General features: G+C 37.7%; 1 protein-coding gene across 3 annotated transcripts; it reads left to right on the plus strand.

Annotated features, from left to right (window-relative positions):
- Positions 1–267: 267 nt before the first annotated feature.
- Positions 268–27,529, plus strand: LOC139702459 (monocyte to macrophage differentiation factor-like). Of its 3 annotated transcripts, none has more exons than XM_071603695.1 (7): positions 268–491; positions 7,278–7,359; positions 9,957–10,117; positions 13,200–13,274; positions 14,867–14,968; positions 16,724–16,793; positions 27,268–27,529. In XM_071603695.1, the coding sequence occupies exons 2-7, from the start codon at positions 7,282–7,284 to the stop codon at positions 27,289–27,291; spliced, it is 510 nt and encodes a 169-aa protein (XP_071459796.1). In that variant the 5' UTR covers positions 268–491; positions 7,278–7,281; the 3' UTR covers positions 27,292–27,529. The 3 variants fall into 3 exon arrangements, with proteins under 3 accessions (XP_071459796.1, XP_071459798.1, XP_071459797.1); XM_071603697.1 differs by lacking the exon at positions 27,268–27,529 and adding an exon at positions 27,079–27,215; XM_071603696.1 differs by lacking the exon at positions 268–491 and adding an exon at positions 4,639–4,717.
- The last annotated feature ends 290 nt before the right edge of the window (positions 27,530–27,819 follow it).

Raw genomic sequence — 27,819 nt, forward strand, 5'->3', positions numbered from 1 at the left:
CATCGCCCCTCCCCTTTCTCTTCGCCCCTCCTCCGCCTCAGTAAGGCCCCGCCCCGCCGCCTGAGCTCCTCAGAAATGAATGGCAGCGTAGCCGCCGCGCCGCTCCGGGCGCTGATTGGCCGCTCGGTGCGGTGACGCGCTGGCGGCCGCGGGCGCACGCAGAAGGGCGGAGCGGGCGGGGGTGGAGTTGGGCGGTGGGGCGGGGCGCGGGCATCCGGGGGCGGAGGACCTGGCGAGGCGGGAGGCGGGAGGCGCCACGGCCGTTTAAGCGGCCTCCCTCCCGCCCCCAGCCGCCGGATCTGGCCCCGGCCCTGTCCCGACCCCCAGCGTGGCCCACTCCGGCCCAGCGGCTCCACCGGGCACGCAGGCGGCCTCTGGAGCAGCCCAAGCCCATGAGGGCCGCGCGCCCCGCCGCCGGTGCTGACGAGACGGAGCTCCCGGCCCCCGAGGAGGAGCGGAGGATCACTGCGGTTCAAGAATCGTTTCCAGCGGTGAGAAGGCTGGCGCGCCCGCCGCGCCGCTGGTGCTGGGAACGGGTCCCCACATTCCGGCCCTTCGCGCGTGGGTCCTGGCTCCTCACCTGGGTGCATCCCGGTGGATCCCGCGCCCTGGCTTGGTCCGGCTCCCAAGGGATTCCCTGCCCTTCTGTCCCTGTGCGATGCCCTTCCTCCGCGGAGCTGGCGCCTGACCTGGGTGGCCCCTCGCGATCTGCGCATCCGGAGCCCGCTCTTGCCCTGGTTCCCAGGAATTCACTGGTTTTGCCGGCCGGATCCCCATCCAAGTAGAGCTCTTGCTAGCCCTGAGGACCCGAGCCCCAGCCTCAGTGCCGCCCCCCGAGTCCTCCCGCCCAGGCTTTGGCCTCCATCCTTTTACCCCCGGGTTGGGGTCTCCCGGGGCGCACGGAATGAGGGTTGCTACTGAGTCCTGACGTGTTGTAAAGCGGGGGAGAGTGGCCTGGGCGGTTTGGATGCTTTGTCTGTGAATGGCCCCAGCAACAGGGAAACTGAGGCATGCTCATCCGGCCCAGCCTTCTCTGACCATGTCGGGGCTTCGCTGGTTGTCAGGCTTAAGAGTGCCAGAGCCATGCTATTTTGGGCTCAGCGAAGGAGCAAGTGCAGAGCTTTCGAGTGCAGAGACCTGCTGTTGAGACGCTTGGGTTGGGAAACCAAGAGGAGGAGGAACCCAGGAGGCGCCACCGGAAGGCAGGTCGGCTGCTTCTTCACAGAAGAGCTGGTGGGGACGCCAGACCGCGAGAGGTGGGGGGTGCGCACCGCGGCCTTCACTTCTGCTGGTCTCTGCCCTACAGCAGTGGATGGAGGCCGCTGGCCCGTAGTTCCCAGAGGAAGCTCTGGGCTTTTCTGTTTCGTTTAAGTGGGTGAAAGTTCACCCCTCCTGTGTTTGTAGTAACTCTCCATCCCTTTGTCTGAACAAGGCAGCCATCCCTATTCCCAAACCTTCACCACCAGCCAGCTAGCTTAGCAGGCTGTGATGGGGAACTTAAAGTAAGACATACCTGAAATCTTCCAAAGAGGTTATTGTTGAGTTTTTAGGCACTGCCTTAATTTTACAATTTTCAAGTGCACCTTTTTCTTGCTTCCAGTATCTTCCTTCACTGCCGACTTACGCATTATACTTATCTTGTTCTTTTCCTAGTCCCAAAAGGTAAAGGAGCCAACAACCCCCGCCCCCGCCATGAGTTGTGGTAGTCTGTGCCATCAGGAAGGGGACCAACTTGAAGATTTGGCTTCTGAATATTGCTCATCACTCAGGGTGTACAAAGCCTGGCACCATTTCCCAAATGGGAACTTCATATCAATGTTTCTAAGGGCAAAAGGGAACGAAAGTGTTCTGGCTTTAAAACCTTATATCAGAATTGGGGACTGTAGGGGATAAGGGAGAATGTAACAGTGGTTCAGGCATGCTTTGTGAAGCTCTATGCATGTGGTTTGTTTGATTTGGTTTTACTTGTCTGCACATCTGTGTTCTTCCTGTTTTCAGAGAACAGTGGCTCTATTCTGTGAAACTACCCCTTCCCTATTTGATTAAGTTTGTATTTCTCTGTTGCCCCTTTGAATTCTTCTATTTTAAAGAAAGAACAAAAAAGCCTGTTTTATTTTTTGTTGCAAAAACATTCAAACAGTCCTAAAAGAAATGAAAGGGAAAAAAAAAGCCCAACCAATTTCACTTAGGATCCTGCCTTCTCAGCTGATTGCACTACCTTCTTTTTGCTGGACAGTAATCTGTCTAGTTTTTATTAGCATCACTGTAATGTGATTTTAGATTCTTCTATCCATTTAAAAATTGAAAATACAGGCATTTTCTTTTGGTGTAGTATAGATAGTAATTTTCTCAGCAGATGCATATTATTGTGCACTGTGGATATTAACAGTTTCTTTATGACATCTAGATCTACATTGATTTTGATTGAAGAATTGAGTGATTCTGTAATTTCTTGTTCATGATAGGCTAGATTGGAAAGCTATTTGTAAGCATCAATTTGAACTTGCAAATAAAAGGTAATATTACTGGAAAGTCCTGATTTTTGTGGTTTACACATTAAAATGTTGAGAATACTAGTCTACATTTTCTGGAAGCTGTGTTCGTTACACATCTTTCTGAGGATTCACTATAGTTGCAGGTACGTCAATTACACAGGAATTGTAGGGAGGGACATGCTGTCTTTCAAATAGTTTGCTCTTTTTCCTGATAGATCATTTAGACCCAATTGAAAAGCACTGGATTGCAGTAAAGACATTTCATTAGGCCACAGTTTGTAGCTATGCCTAAATTACAAGAACACCTTGCTGCTTTGTTCAAAATGAAACTTGGTGGTTATTGTGGCTTTGGGTCAGCATCCAGAGTTCTGCCATTCCTATGAAGGAGGGCTGTAAGGAAACAGACTGCTATCCTAACTGGAGGGATTTATGCAATTGTGGTTTCTCAAAAAACTGAGGATGTGAAAGATTACAGAGGGACACAATATTTTCTTGCTTATTTTATTGATTTACCAGTTGAGAATCCAAGTATGCCAAATCATACATATATAGTCATTCCTCCCCATTCACAACATCTGACTAATGATAATAACTGCTAACATTAATTGAGTGCCTGTTGGTGCCAAGGCACTGTCTGGGTACTTATAGTTTACCCATCTCATCAACTATAACCCTTGAAGACAGAATTTTATACCCACTTAATAAAAGAACAAATAGGTTTAAAGAACAACAGGGAACTTGCCTATAGGCACAGTTAAGAAGGGGCAGACCCAGGAGATCAGTTTTGTGTCTCTCTCCCTACCACCCTTATGGATAGCTCATCCTTTCTTTTTCTGTGTCCACACCACGACGTCTCTGAGGATATGGATGTTCTCTTCCTCATCCCAGCCTTGTGAACAATGGTTAGCTTCAAGATTGAATATATGGGAAAGTATCTTATCTTGCAGTGTTAGAAGTCTTCCATGGGTGCCTGTTTTGCATGTTTTTAGAGCATTGAATCATAGGATTGGGGTGGTCTCCTTAGGTATGCCTTCTCCCTTTATTTAATAATGAAGTCACATTGGCATTATACACTTCCTGAACAATTATGCTCAGTTCCAAAGGGAAGCTAATAAATAATAAGGTGCTGTGCCCAGGATTGGCCTAAGTGATGTTGAAGGGGCCCTTGGAGGATCTGTTGTCTCGATCTTTGAGTTTTCATTTTTTGAGATTCCAAGTTGCATTGACTGTAGAACTGCCTATTTCTCTTACAGAACCTTCTGAACCCCCAGGAAAACTAAATTGTGTTAAAATAGTTGAGCAGTAGTTGAAATGTCTTTCTATTCATTTATTCATTGAACATTTTTTTAATTAAACTTCATTAATAAGCTGGGCATTGTCCTTGGGATTGGAAATGACATGGTGAACAAGACAGCCTTCATGGGATTGATGCCACAGTGGGGAAAGATGAAATGAAAAACAAGTTTTAAAAAATCTTACGAATTATGATAAAGTCTGTGGTTGTTGAGAAGGGCTGAAGTGACACTTTAGGTAGGAAGGTCTGGAAAAATCTCTGAGCAGGTGACATCTGAGCTAAGCTTGAAGGATGAGAAGAGAACTGAGCCTGCTGGGGAAGAGTTTTCCTGCAGAAATAAACAACCAGTGCCCTGAGGCAGACAAGACCTTGACCTGTTGAAAGAACAGAAAGGTGTTGTAGCTGGAGGGTGTAGCTGCAGGAAGGGAGTACCTGGAGATTGGAGAAGTGAAAACTACACTGCCCGGGGCTTGTGGACCAGGGACATGATATAGTGTTACCAAAAAGTAGGTTTTAAGTTGGGATAGGGTTGTGATGTGATCTGCGGGTTAGACTGTGTGGTTGCTGTATTAAAGAAGAGAGTCTGGGTGAGGACAGGCAGCAAGGCCAGTTAAGAGGCTGTATTTTCACAGACTTCAGATGTTGGTGTCTTGATTTAAGGTAGGAATTGTGGAGTTGTAGAGAGAAGTACTGACCTGGAATGTATTTTGAAGGTAATGATGTTGCACTTGGAGAAAGGAACACAGAGGAATCAAAGACAGCTTGTGGGATTTGATCATGGGCCTCTGAGATCTGCTGGTGGATTGCTAAGGCTTGTTCCAGGATCCCTAATTGTTCTTTCCCTCTGTAGTTTTGCATTCTGTCACATGGGATGGCCACATAAGGACACTGGGCAAGGAGGAGGCAAGAGAGAATGTTGAAAGACAAAGTAAGGCAATGAATTAAAAACCCCTACTTAAATAATAATGTATTAAGTGTGGTTCCCATCCCTGTGACTAAATCACCTTCCCTCAGACCCTTCCCAGCATGCTGGTTACCCTTTTCTGAGCACTGGGTAACCATTAGGTTACTCTACCTTAACACAGATGTCTTCTGTAAATGAGTGCCTATTCTCCATAACACTTGAACCTTTCTCTGTTCTTTTTTGGAGGAAGAGATTAGGCACATGTGTGGGAGTTTATTTGCACTTTACATCTGCTTTTCCATTTAGGTCTTAGAAGTAATTTCTTCAGAACACTGTGGAGGAGGCTTGATGGCATGCTGGTAGATCAGAGAGAAATGGAAAAATTCTATTAAAATTTTCTAGCAGAACAATTGTGCTGTCTATCCCTCTGAGCCCCAGACAGTGAAATGCTCTCAAGATACTTGCTTCTTACTTTTCCTTATTGCCCTAATCTTGTCCCTGTCCATCAAAAGAGACTCCCTTAAGTCACTAGACAGGGGCTTTTTTTCTCTACGATTTCCTACTTTATTTTTAACCTGAATTTTTCCAGGTGAGCAGGGACCACGCTGCCAAAAACATGGCCACCAGCTTCTTTGCTTATAGGAGAAAAATGTGAAAATCTATCCCTGATGCTGTGTAATGGCCTGTCTATTTTTAGATTGGGCTGCCAGAGATATAAATTGCTATCTTAGGCTGCAGCCTGTTGGTGGGTAGACAGATCCTACTTACTGCACCCTACATGGAGCATTTTCAATTTAATCTAACTTCAGCCATTTTGGAGCCTCACTTTTTACCCATTGAAATTCCCACTAGGCTGTGCTACTTGTAGCTCTGTTGTTATGTCTCAGGGTAATGATGTGGTAGGTCCTTCAATGCTTCAGACATTGAAAGCATTCTTCCCAAGAGCGTAATTATTTTTCTTTTTACTAATAAGAGCTGTATAGCAACACTGTCATCCCTTAGGAAATTAGCAATATTATTTAAAGAATTATCATGGGAGAAAAGATGATTGCTTGAAATCATTTCTCTATGTGTGAGAATAGTTTGGATAAATTCAGAAGCTACTTGCTATAGACTTTTTAAAAATAGTTTTCAAGTCACAGGTGGACTACATCAATAAGTAGGTATTTTACTAATTAAATATCTAACCCATTGATGGTTCAAGATCTTCACTGTCCCAAATTCATCCCATAGTAGATATTCCACCTGAACTGTGTGTATGGGGTTGACAGAACTGCCATTTGGTTTTTATTTATTTGATTTAAGGACTTAAGGCCCTTCTTAATCAGGGAGAAAATATTGGCCAGTCTTTTGATCACCAACTGGGCCCTGTTTAGAATGGCTTGCTACCATGTTTTAGCCAGTTTTTGGCAATATGGCTCTGCCATTTGGTCAGCCTGATCTGGGTTTTCATCATGTCAACAAATAATGTGTGACTAGTCAAAACTTGTTAGTGGCAAAAATTTTTCGCCTCCTCCAAACTAGCTCATACAAAAGGATAATTTTATTGTATGAAACCTGTTGACCTCTGAGACCTAAGTGCTGCCCAGGGCTCTTTGACCCCTCTTTCTTTCTGCTTTGCATCTACTTCTTTGTTCAGACAACTTTTTTTTCTCCTCCTGGGAGTGGTCAGACTAATCCTGGATCCACCATGAAACCTGGGTGAGTGCAGATTTAGGGGCATCCTCATCTGCACACTGAAATAGATGAACACTGTCATCTCTTGGTCTTGTGTATTTAGGTTTTCATTCTGTTGCTGATTATGATAGTGTCGGGGTACACAGGAAGCATGGAATTCCAGCATGTATCTGTATTGGTAACAGGTTTTAATATTTACATCCATATGCTAATTTGTGAGATAACATAAATTTTATATCCAGGATATCAGGTACTAGTCATGTGTTTGGTTTTTGAAGCAAACTCCTTTAATACAGGAAGAATGAAGGTGAAAATATACCTGCTTGTTTAGGTGGCCTAGAGGAAGCCAGGTATCATTTAAGCTGTCTGCTGCCAGAACAGGTAACACAATATGGGGAAACTAGTTGGGCAAGCCTTTAATTGTGGGATGTAAGCTTTATAAAGATCTGCATATATAAAGCTGTATACATTCTGGGAGAGAAAACAGAAACCTTTCAAATACAACATATATCTTTTCATTTAATGACAACAACTAAAGTCCAGAAAAATTCCCTTGTTTTTTTTTTTCCTATTAATATTTACCATTTGGTTATGACTTTTTTTTGGCTCATTAGGGGTACCAGTTGAAGTGTTGAATATGGTTTCTGTTTGTTTTGGTTGGTAGAAGGTTTATCTTTTGAGTAAACTAAAAGAAAACTTCATTCAGTAGACCTGGGTATTTGCTTTACTATCGTTGGTATTATCCCAGTTTACATTTTTTTAATGGCTTCTGATTTTCTTCCTGTAACTATGTATTTTCACCAGTGACCTCTTCATTTAGAATAGGTGAACAGTCATTGCAGGCTTACCTCCTTGTTCTTTCCTTTGCTTTAAGCTTTATTCACATGATGGCTTTTTGTTTCTATAGTTTCATGAACCATCGGGCTCCAGCCAATGGCCGCTACAAACCAACTTGCTATGAACATGCTGCTAACTGTTACACACATGCAGTGAGTACATGTTTTCTGTTATTGCTGTTCTGCCCATAGGGTTCTGGTGGGAGGAAGGGTAATTAGCTCTAATAACCTTGGCATGATTAGTTGGGTTTACCTACCTCTGTGACCTTGGCTACCCAGAAATCAGCAGTGGGTCTTGTTCACCAGAAACTGTGTGGACATGGAGAATGCTTTGTATATTCTAACCTGCTGTCTGCTCTATCCTCAACTTACTTTTCCCAGTAAAATCATCTTTAAAAGAATAGTAATAAGTAAATCTCCTAGTTATAGGACAGCCAAAAACACACCTTGGTTATGAAGACTTTCACCCCTGGAATTGCCTTTTCAAGACAATCCAGCCATGCTCATTTGGCAAAAAGAGTTCACAATTTGTTCAAAAAAAGGTGCTTTTTTTACTCAGTGAAATGATGCACCTACATCCACCTCCACAGTGACCACTATTTCTCAGAGTGATATTCTGTATTGCTGAAGACAAAGCAGGATATGATCACCGAGCTTTTAATTTTTTCCTTTAAAAGAACAAAATATACGCAGTATAAGAAACTCTAAAAATACTGAAAAATATTTTAAAAACAAAATGACTCAGAAACAAACTTTAACACTTTGATACATTTCTTCTCTGTGTGCATGCAGTATTTGTGGGTATGTATATATTTCCATAGTTTTCCTGTTAATGTCACATAGTTGTCATTTCCTTATGTCATTATAAATTTCATTTTATCTTTGATTTATTATTCCTTTTGCCATTTGCATTTTGTGAGGCTTTTGAGGGGAAAACAGTGGCTGGGAGATAGTCTAGAAATGCAATATAGAAAATGGCCAAATGATTTCTCTAATGACAAGTGTTTACAAGCAGCTACTTTAATTATCATAGATAGTTCTGGTACAGTGTAATGGTCTGGGTATTGAGATATACAGCTCACCTTTAGGAATAATACTTATTTAGAACAGACCTAAAAATCCTTATACTTATGAATATGTCACAAGTGAAGAAACACTTATGTAAGCTGAAATTAAAGAAAAACTGACAAAACCTCATATTGTCTTTAGAACAGAAAATGTAATCTTAATATACAGATAATTGGATTTCAGAAACCAGTGGAGTGTCTAAAACAGATTAAAGAACAACCTTCTCTTGTCATCATTTTATTAAAGAGAGGACGCTTTAACATAAAAAGTAAAATGCTCATGTCTCAATGGATGTTTCTTTCAATCAAGTAACTTTGTTTATGAGCATCTTTATGTCGTTGCCCTTATTCTAATTTTGCTCTGGGCCAATAAAATCTTTGGCATCTGAAAATTTGTACCAGTCCCAACTCTCAAGATTTCACGTTCTGTTGCAGGAAGGCAACAGTAGATGTTGGGGACCAAAAAAGACAAGACCAAAAAAGACAAAAAGATTGCCAAAATATTTGTTCTTTATTAGGTGTGCTTATTTTAATAATTAATAAAGTGTTTGGGAATTTCTGGGAGTTTTTGTATTATAAAATGCTTACTAGTCACAGCTACACTCATATAACTAGATTAGCATAGAGTAAAATTCTTTGTTTTTTTTTCCTCTCTGTTTTTCCATATTTTTTATTCATGCATTATAATTATACACAATGGTGGGATTTGTTGTTACATATTCATACATGCACATGATGTAACAATATTATTTGGTCAATATGATTTCCTGGTATTTCTCCTTTCCTCCCCTTTTCTTCCTCACAGAGATCAAAATTCTAAGATTCTGGCTTCTTAAAAATTTTTGAGTAGTTGAGCCTTAAAAGCGGATTGTTCTTGTTTACTTAAAAACAAAAGTATTAAAAATGAAATGCTGCAAAATTACTGTCATTCTGCAGTAACTCCCAAATGGATAGAATGAAAGATTCAAATTAAAAATCAGGACATGACTTGAATAATTGATTTTGTGTGTGTGTGTGGTGTTGTATGCATAATATTAGTCATTGACTTGATTCATTCATTGACCCTTTACTGAAACATTGGAATTTCAGTAGTCCATGGGGGCAATAGAACAGAATATTTTAAAATCTGGACCTCCATGAAAAATCTAGGCATATGCTTGGCATTTGAACATTGTATTTATTTTATTTTATTTATATTTTGAAGTACTGATTGAACCTAGGGGTGTTCTGCCAATGAGCTGCATCCTCAGCCCTTTTTATTTTTACTTTTTTAAATTGTCCAGGCTGGCCTTGAACTGGGGCCTCAGCCTCCTGAGTTGCTGGGATTAAAGGCTTGCACCAATGTACCTAGTGCATTTGAATATTTTAAATACCTACTCCAAATCAGATTAGAGAGTAGAATGAAATGTGCCCTTCTTTAATGAAATCAGGATAAAGAACATCTATTTTGCAACAGTTGAGTAATGTTGCATCTTTGCCTGCCTATTGGTGTACACCTTGGATGGCACAGTCCCTGGGAACAGTGTGCTTCCCGTGTAACAGCTAACCACTTCATTGTGCTCTCATGATTATTCAAGAAAGGAAAATGTTTCTTAGAAAATTATTTTGCTAAGCCTCTATTTTTAGCAAAAGTCTTATTTTCATGATGGCTAGGATGTTTACTTCTCATTACCTTTCCTCCAGTTCCTCATTGTTCCGGCCATTGTGGGCAGTGCCCTCCTCCATCGGTTGTCTGATGACTGCTGGGAAAAGATAACAGCATGGATTTATGGGATGGGCCTTTGTGCCCTCTTCATCGTTTCCACAGTATTTCACATTGTATCATGGAAAAAGAGTCACTTAAGGTACAGTGGATAAAATGCTATTTAAATAGGCCAAACTAGTTGACTCAGTGTATTGTCATCCTCCCAAACTGGCATGTTTTTAGTCACATGGGGCAAAGAGTGGACATCTTCTTGTTGCAGGAGGGCAGCTGTAGATGTTGGAGGGTCTAAAAAAGTGCTGTTCTGTAATCAGAACACTTTCTTTGGGTTGGACAGAGCTCGAGGATTCCTCTCCCTCTTAGCATCTAAGAAAGCAAGCCTTTGCTAATAACCACAAATAATAACTCACTGGTTCCCCAAGACTTAACAACTTATAATCCTTAGAGCAATTTTGTAATTCTATCTAGCACACCAAGGATACTTACTGTAAGAAGCAATAGCCATGGGTTATTGACAAAGCACATTGACTTTGGAGTCAGCAAGTGGGTTTTGAGTCCCAGTCCTGCCCCTTAATCTTGGGTAAGTCACTTGACCTCAAGGAGCTTCAGTTTCTTCACTGCTAAAATGAGAGTTATAATACCTGACTCACAAGTTATTGTGATAGATGAATAAGATAATATATATGAAAATGATTGGAAAATTACAAAATACCATAGGACTATGTGATGTAAGGAGATATATGACAGTTTGGTTTACCATTTCGTGAAGTTGAGGTTTTAGAAAGAAGTTCCATGTATAGCATTCAATCAGCATTTAAGTATTTTGCTATTGTTAGCTGTCAGGCACTTTGCAAACGTTGCTGTGGCCATTGGCCTACCAACAAGAAGAAGACAGAAACATAAAGGAATCATTTGAGCAACTTTAGAAGGAACAGAACATTCAGATGGGGGTGGGTTGCTTGTGAAATAGCTTTTTAGTAGATTAAACCCAAGAGGGTAAGTTTTTTTCTTGAAAAAGAAGGATTCAGAGCAGTCTGAGAGAGATTTAAAGTAATACTTGAAAGTACTTTTTGGTTTTATAGAATTTCAAAAAATAATCTTGAAATATTCAAAAATCTAGTATTGAAAAGATGTTTCATTTACAAGCAGGATTTTGGAGATGATTACTGATTTTGTCACATGTAGAATCGAGAGTAACAGAGCTGGAAGGATATTTAGAGATCATCTAATCCAAACTCCTTAATTTTAGTTGGGCAAACTGAGACTTAAAGAAGTAACCTGACTTGTCTAGCTCAGTGAAACCAGCAGAATTGGATCATCCCAAGACCTTTGACTCCTAAGCACTTTTTTTTTTTCTTTTTCCATATCCTTCATAATACTGCATATAGTTTGCTGTCTGCTACCCTTTCCTATAAGGTGACAGTTCCCTGGGCTTAAAATAAAACCACAGCATTGAATTTCAAGGGTTCTTTGGAACATGCTCATAAGACAACCACAAAAGTACCCACCCTGGCTCCTCAGGGCACACTGTCGCAGAGGCCAGTCTGGAAGCAGAGCACTTCATTATCATCTTGGCATATTCCAATGCTTGTGGTTGCCTCAGCAGACTTGGCTTTGATGTCTAGATTTCTGAATCAATAAAGAGTTGTAGATGCCTAATTCAATATTCAGGGCCTCCTTGCCGGGGACAAGGAAAGTGCAACGAAACCAGACTCTCTTGAACCTTGATGTAGCACTGGTAGAATCAAAAGCCACATTTAGATTTTTGCTCTGCCTTAAATATTTTAAATATCCAAATAATGCCTTAATTTCAGTGGAAAAGAGAAGGGAAGTATTAATATGTGCTAGGTGCTACTATGTGCTAAATATTTTCATGGCCTACATTATCACATTTAACGCTTCACATTCTATGTAAGAAAGAAATTACTTTCATTTTACTTGTGAGAATAGTGAGAGAGAAGTGGGTGATAGAACTTGATTAAGTTCCAGTTGTGGCTCCCTATTCTAACAATGTCTTGACAATCTAGAAAGCAGAATAAAAAAGGTCCCGAACTTTGCTAGGAGTTGCAGTCATTCCAGAAGGTTAGGGAAAATGAAAAAAAAAAAAAGTTTCAAAACAGATACTCCCTTTCCTTGGACCCTCTAACACATTTCTAGCTTTAAAGTAGAATTGTCTGGGCTGGAGTCCATGGCTACAATTTAAAGCTCCCCAGGTGATTGTAATACATAGTAGTCAAATTTGAGAAGCATTGATCTAGTTCTTGCTTCTTTAGATCTGTGACCTGAGTTACACTGGGGGTAACTTGTAGCTTCCCGCCACTAAACTAAAAACTATTCCTCCTCACAAATGTATTCTCACTTCACTAACACAAGTCCTGATCAGTCTGTTGGGTCAATACTGTGTAGGGGGAGGTCAAGCCTAATGCTAGTGCTCCATCAGGTTGTCGTTAGAACCTCCTGCACACTGAAGAGAGATCCAAGTGATGTTGTGCATTTATACTTTTAAATCACCTCAGTAAAGGCCAGATTCTGCTTAAGCCATTTTGAGTAGACCTCCATGAGGCAGATCTTGGTGCATACATTTCCTGACTTCGATTTTGGAAAGAGGAACTTGCTTAGAAATCTGAGTGGCCATCCTCTTGTAGCAAATAGAATGTTTTGTGTTTTTGTTATGGCTTTTCCTAAATTACTGCATTGCCTTTATTACATCCTCTTGTCTACTCTGGGGTATTTAAAAATGAAAGCTTTTTAAAAGACATTCTAAACAGATACGAAGAGTCTAGCCTAAGTTCAGGGAGTGTTTGCTGAACATCAGGACCTCATGCCCTGTGCTATGGGAAGAACTAGGAGGTGATCTGCTGTCAAGGAATTTCATTTCTCTATTAGATAGGCTCTAAAAGAAACGGACAATATCAGAAAAGACAGATTTCATTTCTTTTAATCACTTTAGACTTCCTAATTATCATGGGGCTCTATTTATGTCTTGTACATGGTAAGAATATGTATTGTGTGAACAACCTGAAAGTCAATATAAAGCTTTTTATTTGTGGCTTCATAATATTAAAAAAAAAAAAAAAAGTGGCTTGAAGAGCAAGTTATAAATGTCGTGAGAGACTAGAACAGGAATGGAAATCGCAACATAGTGCAGTGATAACCCATACTTTCAGTCTAAACATTTTTTTTTTTTTTTTAATGTGGCTAACTTGTGTTTTCTTCCTTACCAGGACAGTGGAGCATTGTTTTCACATGTGTGATAGAATGGTTATTTATTTCTTCATTGCAGCATCTTATGCTCCATGGTAAGATAAAACTATTCTTGAAGGCAATATTTTTATGATTAGAATTCCTCATTTCTCCTTTCTTCTATTCCTCCTCTCCCTGCCCCCGGCTCTCATGCATACATTCCATTTCCCCCTGAACGGACATAAATATATGCATTTTTTCCTATTTGATTACTTGCATCAGATTGTAGTTTTAAAATGAGAAATATTGCTGTTTAGAATGAATATCTGAGAATTGAATTGTCTAAGAGGATGTGAATGCTATGAACTTAATTGTAGGTAGCATGTTCATTTTTAAACATATAAACTTTGCCCTCTATATTCTTTCCATATACCTCTGCTGCTTTTCAGAACTTGAATTGTTCAAGTAAACAGTGCTGTAAATACATATGAGAAAAGCAAGCTTCCTTTTGAGATTTATGCAGCACATTCTCATTTCTTTGCTATCTGAGTAAGTGAACTAGCCAAATTAGTTTTAACTATTTAAAATATCTCGTATTCTCTTCCATTTTCTTGATCTTACTTTCCTGTTGGTACAGAACAAATGCAATCTTATGTTGCTTTGAAGCACATAATTAAAGAAACATTAGTTTTCCCTTATCAAAACATGGTTCAATTTTAAACACTCAGAAGTTCTTATTATGCCATCAATTGCTATAGTCATTAGAAAAGCAGACTTCTAGATTCTGGCTAATGTAGCCTCACTTGTTCCAAAGAAGCATAATTATCTGTTAGTATAAAAATAAGTGCTAGCTCTCCCCAATACATCTTACTAAATTATAGGTCTGATTCATATTGGAGTGAGACTGCTTGAATGCTTTTGTGAAGTACATTTCAATTTAAAATAAGTAAATAAATAAAAAAAAATTAAGTATGAGCTGAGGAATCAGGTATCAAAATAGGCAGTTTATTCACATTTAGTTTAGCTTTGCAAGTGCACCTTTTCCAATTGAAAATATTAATTTTATAGTCATAGCCAATTAGAGCATTTTTTTTCATATTCTTAATATGATACTATTACAGATGAACTCACAACATTTTAAAATTCAGACCTCACAATTGTCCACAGTTAAATTCTAACAGAATATCTTCCATCACACATGTTGGGATAATTCTTCTCATGTTTCATCTTGGCAGAGAGCTAGGTAATGGAGACATGTTGTCTGTGTATTAGGTATCTGCTATGGGTATGTGATTCTGGCTCAGAAATTTGTTCAGGTTTCTCATTAAGCTTTGTAAGCAATCCACTCCCCAAAACATGCTCAGAAATAAAAAGACAAGTATCCTTTACCCCAGTCTGCACTCCTAGGCAAATTCAGGCATGACAGGTGTGCTGGGACTCACTTCTGCTTGTCTGTTCTTAGTTAGTTCTCTTTTTAAATCATGCTAGAACTTATTTTAGATCTTAAAGGTTAACTGAGAATTTTATCTTTTTTAAGTTATTAATTTTACCCAAATTGCCCAGCTGCCTCCTTATTGTTCTGATACCTTCTCTTCCTGCTCTTATCCTAATTATTTTCTCACTTTTCAGTGACTAGAGGAAAACACAAGTTCTGTGAATCTCCTTCATTTATCCCTTCTGTTCTTTGTTGTCATGTTTACGTTTGTAGGTTAAATCTCCGTGAACTTGGACCCCTGGCATCTCATATGCGTTGGTTTATCTGGCTCATGGCAGCTGGAGGAACCATTTATGTATTTCTCTACCATGAAAAGTAAGAGAAAATAATTTACATTTGATAATTTTAAAATTAACTGCCTAAATTTTACCTGCATTTCAATACAATTTCCTTTATATTTGTACTTCAAAATAGTAGAAATACATAAATAGACTATATTGTTTTTAATAAATCTTTAGAACCATTTGGTATTCATTATTGGTGAATAGATTGCCATGGAAAGATATGAATGACATGTGTATGATATGATGTGGATGAGGGACAATATGGCCAAGCATTTTGGAATCAGTGGGACCTCATTTGTCATTCTAAGGCCAACTAGCCTTGTCCTCTGTAATTTACAGTCTTGAGGTAAGAAAAATAGCCTTTTGTAAGGTTTCTATGAAGATTGAAGGTAACAGATATTAAGTGCCCAGCACAATACCTACCAACATAGGAACCTACTGGGTGTTCCAAATAGGCTTCCATAAAAAAAGGGCCATTTGGAAGGATATCTAAACTCTTACTATTATGGCCTTGGGGCACACTTTACAGTTCCTTATTTAGAGCTCATAGTCACAAGTATTGAACAATATAAAAAGAAAGGCTTATTGAAATCTGTCATAAGTGACTCACTGGAAATTAGGACCCAGGTGTTCCAGTTCCTGATCCATAACTCTTTTTATTATCTAAGATGCTTGAATTTGAGAAGCTCATAACCATGATATCATTGTTATTTAATTTACAGTTTATTAAATTCTTTATCTCCATGGTTGGCAGAAGGGCTTTCAGAATATAATTTGTGTTTGTCAGAGAGTATTGTCTTATTTTTTCCTTTCAGGAGAAAGTGGTACTTCTCATTAATGTCTCTCTGATTTTGAAATTCACTCAAAATCTCTTTTGACCATAATTAGCAGTGCCAAGTGGGTATATGTGATATATATATAAATCCAAGGGTACACTTTGCTTCTTGGGCTCAAACCCTTAAGTCATATACTCAGATAAAATAGGAAGTAAAAGAAGGAAGGCCTTCTGGTGTACACCAAACTGCCAAGCTCCTTCTTCTCCTGATACGGTTACTTTACAACAGGTTTTGAGTATTAAACAATAAGAACGAAGTGAATTGCCCTTGACCATTTAGTTTGGCAGACATTATTGAGCACTTAAGTTGCATCCAGCACTGTTCTAGGCCCTGTAGATCCAAACATAAATAAACTCAGTCCCTGCCTTTGAAGAGACTCCAGTCTTTTATGATTAGATAGACATGTAAGTTGAATTTTAATACATTGAGTTCCTTGGAATTTTCAGGTATTCTGTAGCCTAATCTGATAATTATTAGGCTAGAGAATTGGAGTTCGTACAAATACAAAATGAAGACACAGACAAAATGCATCTCTTTCCTTAGGGCTGTTGTTTCTTTGCCCTTGATAAACCAGGTCCCAAACTGCATCCCCATCTGCCTTCATAGTTTGATGTTCTCTTAAGTGTGGATGGTAATGAAGACAGACAGTCTGGGGTTGGAAAGGGAAAGATGTAAGGTGGATTGAATTCAATTTGGTAACTTTTGACACGTGTTCTAAGTAGCATGTAATGTTTGCTGCCTTTTCAATCCTAGAGGAAATGCTAGGTCATTGTTACTCCCTGATAGTATGTTAGGTAGAGGCCTAGTGGTCTTCTTCTGAGGGATATATATCACTTAAGTAGTTAAAAGTTTACACTTCTCTTTTAAAATAAAAAAGGAAAATCTTTTATGTTAATGTTCTATGTAACAAAGAAATGCTTAAATTCAAAAGCATTTCTCTTTTTTTACAGGTATAAAGTGGTTGAGCTCTTCTTCTATCTCACAATGGGATTTTCTCCTGCCTTGGTGGTGACGTCAATGGTAAGAAAAGAGTTCACAATTTTAGTTATTTCCTTTTAAATTTCTGGTGCTTGTAATATGATTATAAATATGATACATAGTGGTTTTCCTTGTGTGTTTGTGTTTTTTTAACTACTGCATGTCTCTTAACTACAGATTAAAAGGAAAAATAAATAAATAATGAAGTGTGCTGGACACTAGCACTCAGTCCTCTCTGAGGCTTAGAGAAGCTATGTATTTAGATGTGTTTTTCTTCTTTTGATATCTTCAGTATTTATTTGTTTCTTTTCTGTTTTTGATCCCACCATTTACCTTACTCTTGTCCCAAAGAAGTATGTCATTATATTTCTTTTTGAACTATTTAGCTTCTTAACCCTGAATCTATGGAAGAGGGTAAATTTTGAGATTTCTTTGAAGAAAATATAAACAACTGACTTCTAAAATCTCAAGAATTAGAAGGACCTTAAAAGGTCATTTTCTTCAGTAGTTTGGATATTCTTTAGATCCCTTTGCTCTTATTTTGTCTTTCACTTTTTTAATTAATATGTATAAATGGTACAAATTAATGGGTTTCACTGTGACATTTCCATACATGTATATATCATCCATTGATTATGTCTACTGTCCCTTTCACCTTTTCTCAGTCTCCCATTTCTCTTCACTTCCCTCCAACCCCCAATGTGTCCCCCTTCCTAGCCCCTAATAGTCCCTGACTTATTTCACTCAACATGTTCTCCAGTTCCATCCATTTTCCTGTAAATGATAGGATTTCATTCTTTTTTATGATTGAATAATACTCCATTGTGCGTATATATATATATATATATATATATATATATATATATATATATACATACACACACATACACACACACACACCATATTTGTTTTCCATTCATCTGTTGACAGCATCTAGGTTGATTCTGTGTCCTAGCTGTTCTAAATAGTGCTATAATAAACATGGATATAATACAGGTGTCTTTTTTTTTTTGCTGATTTCATTTCCTTCAGATCCAGTTATACTCAGAAGCGGTATAACTGGATCATATGATAGTTCTGTTTTTAGTTTTTTGAGGAACTTCCATACTATTTTCCACAGGGACTATACTAACTTAACATTCCTACCAACAACAGTATGTGAGTTCCTTTTTGTCTACATCATTGCCAGTAGTTTTTATTTTTTTGATAATATCCTTTCTAACTAAGGGTTCAGTGGAATCTTAGTGTAGTTTTGATTTGCATTTCCCTGATGGCCAAAGATGTTGAACATTTTTTTCATGTTTATTGGCCATTTGTACTTTTTTTTTGAGAAATAAATTCAGGTCACTTGCCCATTTTTTAAATTAGATTACTTGTTTTTTGTTGTTAATTTTTTTTGTTCTTTATATTAATCTAGATATTAATCCAGTCAAGTGAATAGCTGGTAAAGATTTTCTTGCAGTCTCTAGGTTGTGTCTATACTTGAGTGTCTCCTTAGTTGTGCTAAAGCTAAAATTTGATATAATCACTTTGGTTCTTGTTTTTTTTTTTTTTTTTTCCCTGAGCTTTGGAATTCTACCCAAAAAATCATCACTTGTGCCAATATCATGAAGTGCTTCCCTTCTGTTTTTTTTTTTTTTTCCTAGTAGTTTTAAAGTTTTGGGCCTTACATTAAAGTTTGGGGTCTATTTTGAGTTGATTATTGTACAGGGTGAGAGATAGTGATCTAGTTTCAATCTTCTGCTTGTGGGTATCTGATTTTCTCAGATCATTTGTTGAAGAGACTGTCCTTTATTCAGCGTGAGTTTTTGGCACCTTTGTCAAGAATCAGTTGGTTGACTATGCATGGATTCATTTCTGGGTTCTTGATTTTCTTCTCTTGGTCTACATATCTATCTTTATGTGAATAACATGCTGTTTTTTGTTACTATGGCTCTGTAGTGTGTTTTGAAATCATGTATTATAAATCCTTCAGCATTGCTCTCTTTGCTCAGGATTGCTCTGGCTATTCTGGGTCTTTTGTGTTTCCATGTGGATTTTTAGGTTTATTCTATGAAGAATGTCATTGGTATTTTGATGGGGATTGCACTAAACCTGTAGATCACTTTGGGTAGAATGACCATTTCAACAATATTGATTCTCCAGTCCAAGAATGTGGGTGGTCTTTCCATCTTTTAGTATCTCCTTCAGTATCTTTATTCAGTGTTTTGCAATATTCGATGTAAAGGTTTTTCACATCCTTGATTGGGTTTATTCCAAGGGTTATTTTGTGTATGGCTAATATGTATGGGACTTCTTTCTGATTTCTTTCTTAGTAACTTCATTATTGGTGTATAATAAGAGTATTGATTTTTGTATGTTGATTTTCATATCCTGATATTTTACTGAAATTCTTTATCAGGTCTAAAAGTCTTTCAGTGCAAGTATTTTCTATATATAGAATCATTAGCAAATAGGGATAATTTGACTTTCCTGTTCCTTAATTGTGTACCTTTTATTTCATTCTCTTGTCTAATTGTTCTGGCTAAAACTTCTAGTATTATATCAAATAAGGGTGAAGGTGGACTTTCTTGGATCTTAGAAGAAATGCTTTCAGTTTCCCCACTTAGTATGATATTGGCCATGGGTTTGTCACATGTTGTCCTTATTATGTTGAGTTAGGATCCTTCTGTGCCTAATTTATTCAGGAATTTTATCATGAAGGGATGTTAAGCTTTAACACAGGCTTGTCCTGCATATATTGAGATGATCATATGGTTCTTATCCTTGATTTTATTCATGTACTGTGTTACACTCATTGATTTGCAAGTGTGGCATGCAACCTTGTATTCCTGAAACCAACTTGATCATGGTGAATGCTTTTTTTAATGTTTTGTTTGTTTTTAAGTGATAATATTTCTCTGTCCAAGGGATGTGGGTTTTTTCGTTTTTGTTTTTGTTTTAACTTTGTTTGAAAATATCTTTTGGGAACTTTCATGGGGAGAAGTATTACATTACCTTTAGTAGTCAGTTGCATATATATTTTGAATTCTTTTCACATTGAATTTCTGTTGAGAAATCAATGCATATCTGTCACTTTGATATCATTGCTTATAGTTTAATCCAACTAATTTTTTGTGCCTTTAGCTCAAATACTACAGTGACTTATGCTGTACATTTTTGCCATTAGCCATGACATTGATTAAAGAGACCCCGATATGTTTAGTTTGAACTCTCTTCCAAGCCTGCAATGGTTAGAATAAGTGTACCTGTAATTTTACTCCTAAGATCATAGGCACATTATAAGCACCTTACTATATACAGTGCTTGCCTTGGTCACAAAAATATCTATAGGAATTAAAATGTGGTTCTGTTTTTTCTGGTAATATGTCTTAGGAAAATCTAACAAAATATGTTTCTTTGAGGTATGAGTTTTATGATGGCTTTAATAATTACCTACCACCAAAAAAATACATGTATTTTAGTTGGCAACAGAGAATTTTTAAACGGAGGGAAGCAAATGACTAAATTGGCCAGGCAGCCATATAGTTAGAGGGCAACTCAGGACACCCAGAGCAATATAAGCAAAGTCTATGTAGATAGGTTACTAATTATTAGAGTAGAATTTCAAGTAAATTCCCTCTGGGTATTATAAGAACAGGTTTATCCAGTACTTTTCCTAGCCCAAATCTTTAATTGGTATTTTCATAAGTGTTTCAATAGTAGGTGACTAAAGTTTGATAATCAAACAGGATAATCCCCACACTGCCCTTATATATCTTAGAATCCAGCAGGCAAATATAATTCATATTCAGTAAGAAGCTATAATGAAATTTTATAATGTCTTTGATTAGGGAAGGTTGAGACTGCTGTGTGAACTCAAGAGAGAAGTAACAGAGATATTTGAGCTGATTTGAAAAGATAAGTAGAAGCCAAGAGATGAGGCAAGGGTTATAGATAGAGAGAACAAAATGAAGGAAGCCTGGACTGGGGGAAGAAGCTTCAGCATTTTTGAAGAATTGAAAATGGTTTGTTGTTAGGAACATGCAGGGTGTCTTGATTGTGCACATATATGTGGTGGTATAGGTGGCATAGTTTTGTGATAATGCTGTAGAGGTAGGCAGAAAGGACCATATAAGTCATTTGAACCAACAAAGGCACAGTGTGAGTGAGGACTCAAATTCTTTGGTTCCAGTCAGTCATGAATATCAGATGTAACCCTTTGGCCATAGAGAACTACAAAAGAATGAAAGCAACTGGTTTTTGGCATTGCACAGACATATAAAACCGTGATCCTTGAGAGAAGAGCTTTGAATTCTCCCCGCTTGTTTCCCTGGATACCTTCCAAATAGCAATAAAAGGAAGTGGAGCCCAGAGAGCAGCAGTCTGGGCATAAGAAGCAGAAGTTGGCATTTCAGGCTGCAGAGAAAGCTGCATTTGGGGGCAGGGAACTGGAAGGTGGGGCCTGCTGAGAGAAGCTCCAGAAATCTGCAAAAGAGTTTCCTTGACCAACTGTCAAGCTGAATATGTGCAGGGCAAAACTCTGCCAGCCCTTACCTAGAATAACTTTTTGAAGGTCATGAGATAAATGGAAATTCCAGAAAGTGCACAGTGCTGGGAAACATGGAGTTTCAATCAGCCCTGAGTGGAGAGATCACCGTGAACATCACAAGCATTCAGCTGACCCTGCCAAAGCCACAGCTTAGGAACAGAGCTATAGTAGCCCTAGATTGAGTACTACTCTAGACCTACCATAACAATGCTCCTGAACAAACCTTGAAAAAGTAAAAGTGATCATTCAGGAAATAAAACTGTCTGCTAGAACAAGTCTCAACTATCTTCCAAGGAAATCAACAAAATCTACACTCATTAACAATTTGGTATCCACCATCTAGATAAATACTACCAGGTAGGTAAGAAACAGGAAAATCACACATACTTAAGGAAATCAGATCAAGAGAAACAGATCCAAAGATGACAGAGATGTAGAAATTTTCAAGGACATTACAACATAATGAGTACACAGATGAGGAATCTCAGAAAATAAAAGGAGACTATAAAAAGGAAACCAAATGGAAATTCTAGACATAAACACTGTGCTGTCTTGAGAAAAACAACATTATTGGAGAGGTTTAACAATAGATTGCTTACTGTAGAAGAAAAAGTTGGTGAACTTGAATCCAGGTCAGTAGAAACTACTCAGACCAGAGAGCAAGAGGAAAAAGAAGTGATTGAACAGAACCTTAGTAAATGTTGGATAATAATGAGTGGCTTAAGGAAGCATAATAGAAATAATAGTTGAAATTTTCTCAAATGTGATGAAATCAACCCACAGATTTGCAAAGCCAAGCAGGATAAACATGAGAACTACACTTGGGCACATTAGTCAAATCACTAAAAAACAACCATGAGGGGAGAAAATAGAGAAAATCATAAAATCAGCCAGAGGGAAAAAGCAAGCAGAGAAGATTGACCACTGGCATATGGTCAGAGTCAATAGAAGCAGGAATACAGTGTGGTGGTATCATTAAAATGCCACAGGGTACAAACCTATCAGCTGCACACTGAAGCTCTCCTGATGGTCATGCCAAAAATCAATCAAGAAGCCAGAAGTGATAGATCTGCAAATGAATACAAAATACTGTTTTTCATGTTTTAATTTCTTCAAAAGGTAAGTGAGGGGTTGTAACATTTTGAGGTAAACTAAATGACAACTAAGGGAGGGATGGAGAAAAGGAAGTGTACTGCTGTATGAGTTTTGATCTTGTGTGGAAGGGGATGTAATAATAAAGATGTATTGGGATAAGTTTAGAATGCATTTTGTAATCTATAGAACAGCCACCAACAGCAACCAAGACCCAGTAAATAGGTCTGTAGCTAAGTACCAAGAGAAAAGGTAAAATGGAATACCAGACTTACTCAGTTTAATCTAGCAGAAGCCAGGATAAAAGAAAAGTGGTAACCAAGAATGGATGAAACTGAACAGAAATCAAATAGTAAGATGAGAGGCTGAAGTACAGCCATGTCAATAATTGTGTATATTATATATAGCAACAGTTAAATGAAAATTCAAATTAAAAAGCAAAGATTTTCAGACCAGATTTAAATATAGCAAAACTCAGATATGTGTGTTTTACATGCAACACATTTTAAAATATGAAGACAGTTTAAAAGTAAAAGAAAGGAGAAGATACCTTGTGAAAGACTAATCATGAGAAAGTGGAAGTGGTTATATTATATTAGACAAAGTAGATATCAAGATGAAGACTATTACCAGTTTAAGAGGAGCACTTTATAACAACACAGTTCATTTGAAGGAGACATAACAATCCTAAGTGGGTATGTAGGTTAACAATAGAGCTTCAAAATACGTGGAACAAAATCTTACCAGAAGTAAGGCAGAAACAAACCCAAAGTTGCAGTTGGAGATTGTAATACTCCTTTCTCAATAACAAGTAATTCATTAAACACATGAACTAAAGTAGTAATAGGGACAGAACGTTTGAGCAACATAATCAACAAGTTAACCTAATTGGCATGTCAGAATACTCCACCCAATCTGGCAGTACAAATTTTTTTAATCAAAATAGATAATATATTAGGCCATAAAATAATCCTCAGTGAATATCAAAGAATTGAAATCATGTAGCAGAAAAGATACAGAAAATCCCCAAATATTTGTAAATAAACCCATGGGTATTTGAACTGAGTAATAATGAAAAGGCAATCTAACAATTGGTGGTAAGCAGCCTAATCAGCACTGGTGAGGGCCTGTGCTGCTTCAGTTGCTTGTGATGGTGTGATGGTTGCTTTTATCTGTCAATTTGGCTAGGCTGTTGTACCCAGATGTTTGTCTAGTATCAGTCTAGTTGCTGGGAAGGTACTTTTTAGTTGAGATTAACATTTAACTCAGTAGACACTGAGTAAAAAACTCTTCTCCATAAAGTAGGTAGGCTTCAGCCAATCAATCAAAGGGCTTAGGGAAAAAGTCTGAGGTCCCTAGGAAAGACTTTGCCTCTAGATTTCCTTTGGTTGTGGGCTACATCAACTCTCCCTTGGGTCTCCAGCCTGCCAACCAAGCCTGCAGAATTCAGACTTGCTGCCTCCATAATTACATATGCCAGTTCCTTAAAATAAATCAGTACACACATATAAGCATACATGCATGTTCTATTGGCTGTGTTTCTGATGAACCCAATTAGAAAAGAAGAAAGTTTTAGAATTATTGATCTAAGGTTCTACCTTAAGCTCCAGAGAAAGAGTAAGTTAACCTCAAAATAACCAGCAGTAAAAAAAGAAAGAAAAGAAAAAATAGAGAATGGAAATTAGTAAGATAGAAAATGAATTATCAAATATAGAAAATTAATGAAACCAATGTAGTTTCTTTGAAAAGATTATAATTGGTAATATTTTGATATCTCTATTTCTTAGATGGATAAAGAAATAGAGAAAACATAATGTTGTAAGGAATAAATTAGGGAATATCAACATAGATCCTATAAATATTAAAAGCAAAATAAGGAGATATTGTATACAACTGTATAGCACTAAATATAGTACCAGTGAATATAGATGAAATGGACAAATTTATTAAAAGGCAGTATGTCCCATAACACAATCAAGAAGAAACGAAAGATCTGACTAGCCTACTTCATCTTTAAAGAAATTAAATCTATAATTATACCCTTTCTACAATGAAAACCCTAGGTCTTGATAACTTCACTGACACATTCTAACAAATAGTTAAGGTAGAAATAAGGCTGGTATCACCCTAATGCTAAACTGACAAAGACATTACAGGAAAAGAAAACTTTATGAAAGGAAAAAATTTCAACAGAATATTTGTAAATTTGATTTATCAATATATTAAAAGAATAATGCATTATAATCAAGTTAGATTTATTCTGGGAATGCAAGATTGATACATCACTTAAAATTAGTCATTTAAATTCATCACAATGAGAGAATTAAAGAGAAAAACATTGGTCATTTCAGTAGATGCAAGAAAAGCATTTGGCAAAATTCAGTATTCATGGTTTGAAAGAAATTCTCAGAAAACTTGGAAACTTCATAAATCTCTTCTATAAAAAACCTGCCAGGTAATGACATAACTAATGGTGAAAGACTGAATGATTGAGAACAGGCAACGATGTCTGCTCTTGCTACTTATGTTTAGCATTGAACTGAGCTTCTAGCCATGCAGTAAGGGGAGAAAAGAATTAAAAGGCACACAGAGTGGAAGAGAATAGATAGAACCATCTTTATTCACAGATGGTATTGTTCATGTATAGGAAATCTTAAAGGATCTACAAAAAGTTAATAGGATCTGAGAAGCAAATTTAGCAAAGTAGTAGGATGCAAAATTGAAATAAAAGAGTAAATACATGTATAAAGGAGTACAGTGGGCAAGGGAAGTCTTTTCAACAAATATGAACTTCAATTTCACACCATACACAGAAATTAATTTGAGGTGTCTCATAGACCTAATTATAAAGCCAACACTATAAAGTTTCTAGAAACCCTAGAAACTTTAAAGAACATGGGGGCACCTTGTCATTACAGTTTGGGGTTTGGCACCAATTTCTTGGGTCATAGAATAACCAAGAAAAAAATAAGTTGAGCTTATTTGCTAAAAGTATTGCTCATCAGAAGACACTATTAAGGAAATGAAAAAAGCCACACACTGGGAGGAAATATGTGCGTTCTCCATATCTAACAAAGGAATACATCCTAAAAATATAATTGCAAAGAATTGAAATCATGCAGCAGAAAAGATACAGAAAATCCCCAAATATCTGTAAATAAACCCATGGGTATCTGAACTGAGTAATAATGAAAAGGCAACCTAACAATTGGTGGTAAGCAGCCTAAGCAGCACCAGGAAGGACCTGTGCTACTTCAGTTGCTTGTGTTGGTGATGGTTTAAGAAATGTGTGTGTGTATATGGATGCATGTGTGTATAAATTATTGATTTATATAATATATGTACACAACCCACATATATTCAAATCAATAATGAAAGGATAATCTAGAAAATTGGGTAAAAGACTTGCATAGTCATTTCACACACACACATGCTATATGTGTGTATACACACACACAAAAACACATACTTATACACCCAAAAAAATATTCAGTAAGGCTTTGAAAAGGTGTTCAGTATCATTAGTCATCAGGAAAGTGAAAATTAAAACCCCAGTGAACTACAACTACAAACCTTGTGGAATGGCTATAATTAAAAAGACCCAGAAAACTGGAACCCCTTAATATGTTGTTGGGAAAGTATAAAATGATATAATCACTTCAGAAAATTGCTTTCTTTCTTATAAAATTAAACATATTAATCCTGTGATTCAACAGATATCACCCAACAGAAATGAAAACTTACATCTATAAAAAGACTTGGGCAATAATGTAAATGTTAGTTTTATTCATAGTAGCCCCCAAATGGAAATAATCAGTAGACAAATTGTGTTAAGTAAATCACTGGACTACTAAGCAATAAAAAGGGATACATGAATATATGCTAGTACATGTGTGGATTTCAGAAAAAACATTGAGCAGACAAGAAACCAGAGACAGAAATGTATATAAAACCCCACTTATGTGAAATTCTGGAGGAATTGGACTTGGTATGTGTTAGTGTAGCAACAGTGCTTGCCTTGGTAGCTGGAGGTTTATAGGACTGAAAGGGTGCCAGTGAACTTTGGGGGTTTTGGGGGTCACGTGGATGTGTACATTTATCAAAAGTCATACCGTTCACTTAAGATCTATGCATTGCTTTGTAAATTAGTCATCAAGAAATTAATACCCCTGCCTGCCCCCACAAAATGAAAGTTCAAAAACCAGACCAGCTTAGTTCAAATTCTGACTCTGACATTTGAAAGCTATGTAGCTATGAGCAAATTATTTAACCCCTCTGTTTTAGTTTTCTCATTTGTAAAGTGGAGTTTATAACAATACTTAATATAGGGGTTTTGTGGAGATCAAAATGAGTAAATACATGGAAGTGCTTCAAAAAGCGCCTGGCATGTAGTAATAATAATGACGAAAACACTTTGTTTTAGAGTTGCCTATGTTCTTGTCTTTGAAAGTTGATAAAGTAAATGGGGTGTCTTGAGGAACTATTAACTAAATATTTCAAAATCAACTTTTATTAGATGAGTAACTCTTGCCACTTGGGGGTCCTGTGTCCCTTTGTGAATCTGACAAAGGCTTTTGCCCTCTTCTAGAAAAGTGCTCCTAATATACACACAGAATTTTGTATAATGGGTATTAGTTTCTCTGTAACCTTGAGGAAGTTATAGATGTGTGTGATACATTGATTTTGTTTTTGTTTTTACTTAAGTAAAAATCTGGCTAAAGTCCCTTCTTACCAAGTATAAGAAGAAATCTGATATCAGTCAACATGGGTTGGTGCCTTCCCCATCTTCAATCCTGCAAAAATGGCTCCTGTGAACTTTGAAGATAGGATTGCTCACCTGGCCTCACACCTGGTCCTTAGCTCATACTCATCTATCATTGTCCTTGCCTTTAGGACCCACATAGAGCAGGTGTCTGAATCCAAGCTTCTGGCAGATTTGGCCACAGGGAACTGACTTCATAATGGCTGCCTTTCTGACTGGAGTGAGATGGTATCTTAGGGTGGTTTTGATTTGCATTTCTCTGATTGCTAGAGATGGTGAGCATTTTTTCATGTATTTGTTAATTGATTGTATGTCCTCTTCTGAGAAGTTTCTGTCCAAGTCCTTGTCCCATTTGTTGATTGGGTTATCTGCTTTTTTGTTGTTTAACTTTTTGAGTTCTTTGTACACTCTAGAGATTAGAGCTCTATCTGATGTTTGAGGGGTAAAAATTGGTTCCCAGGATGTAGGCTCCCTATTCACCTCGCATATTATTTCTCTTGCTGAGAAAAAACTTTTTCAGTTTGAATTCGTCCCATTTGTTGATTCTTGGTTTTAACTCTTGTGCTATAGGAGTCTTATTAAGGAATTTGGGGCCTGCCCCCACGAGATGAAGATGAGGACCAACTTTATCTTCTATTAGACGCAGAGTCTCTGGTCTGATTCCTCAGTCTGCCGTCTTGAAA

This window comes from Marmota flaviventris, chromosome 17, assembly GCF_047511675.1.
Source record: "Marmota flaviventris isolate mMarFla1 chromosome 17, mMarFla1.hap1, whole genome shotgun sequence".
Classification (NCBI taxonomy): Eukaryota; Metazoa; Chordata; class Mammalia; order Rodentia; family Sciuridae; genus Marmota; species Marmota flaviventris.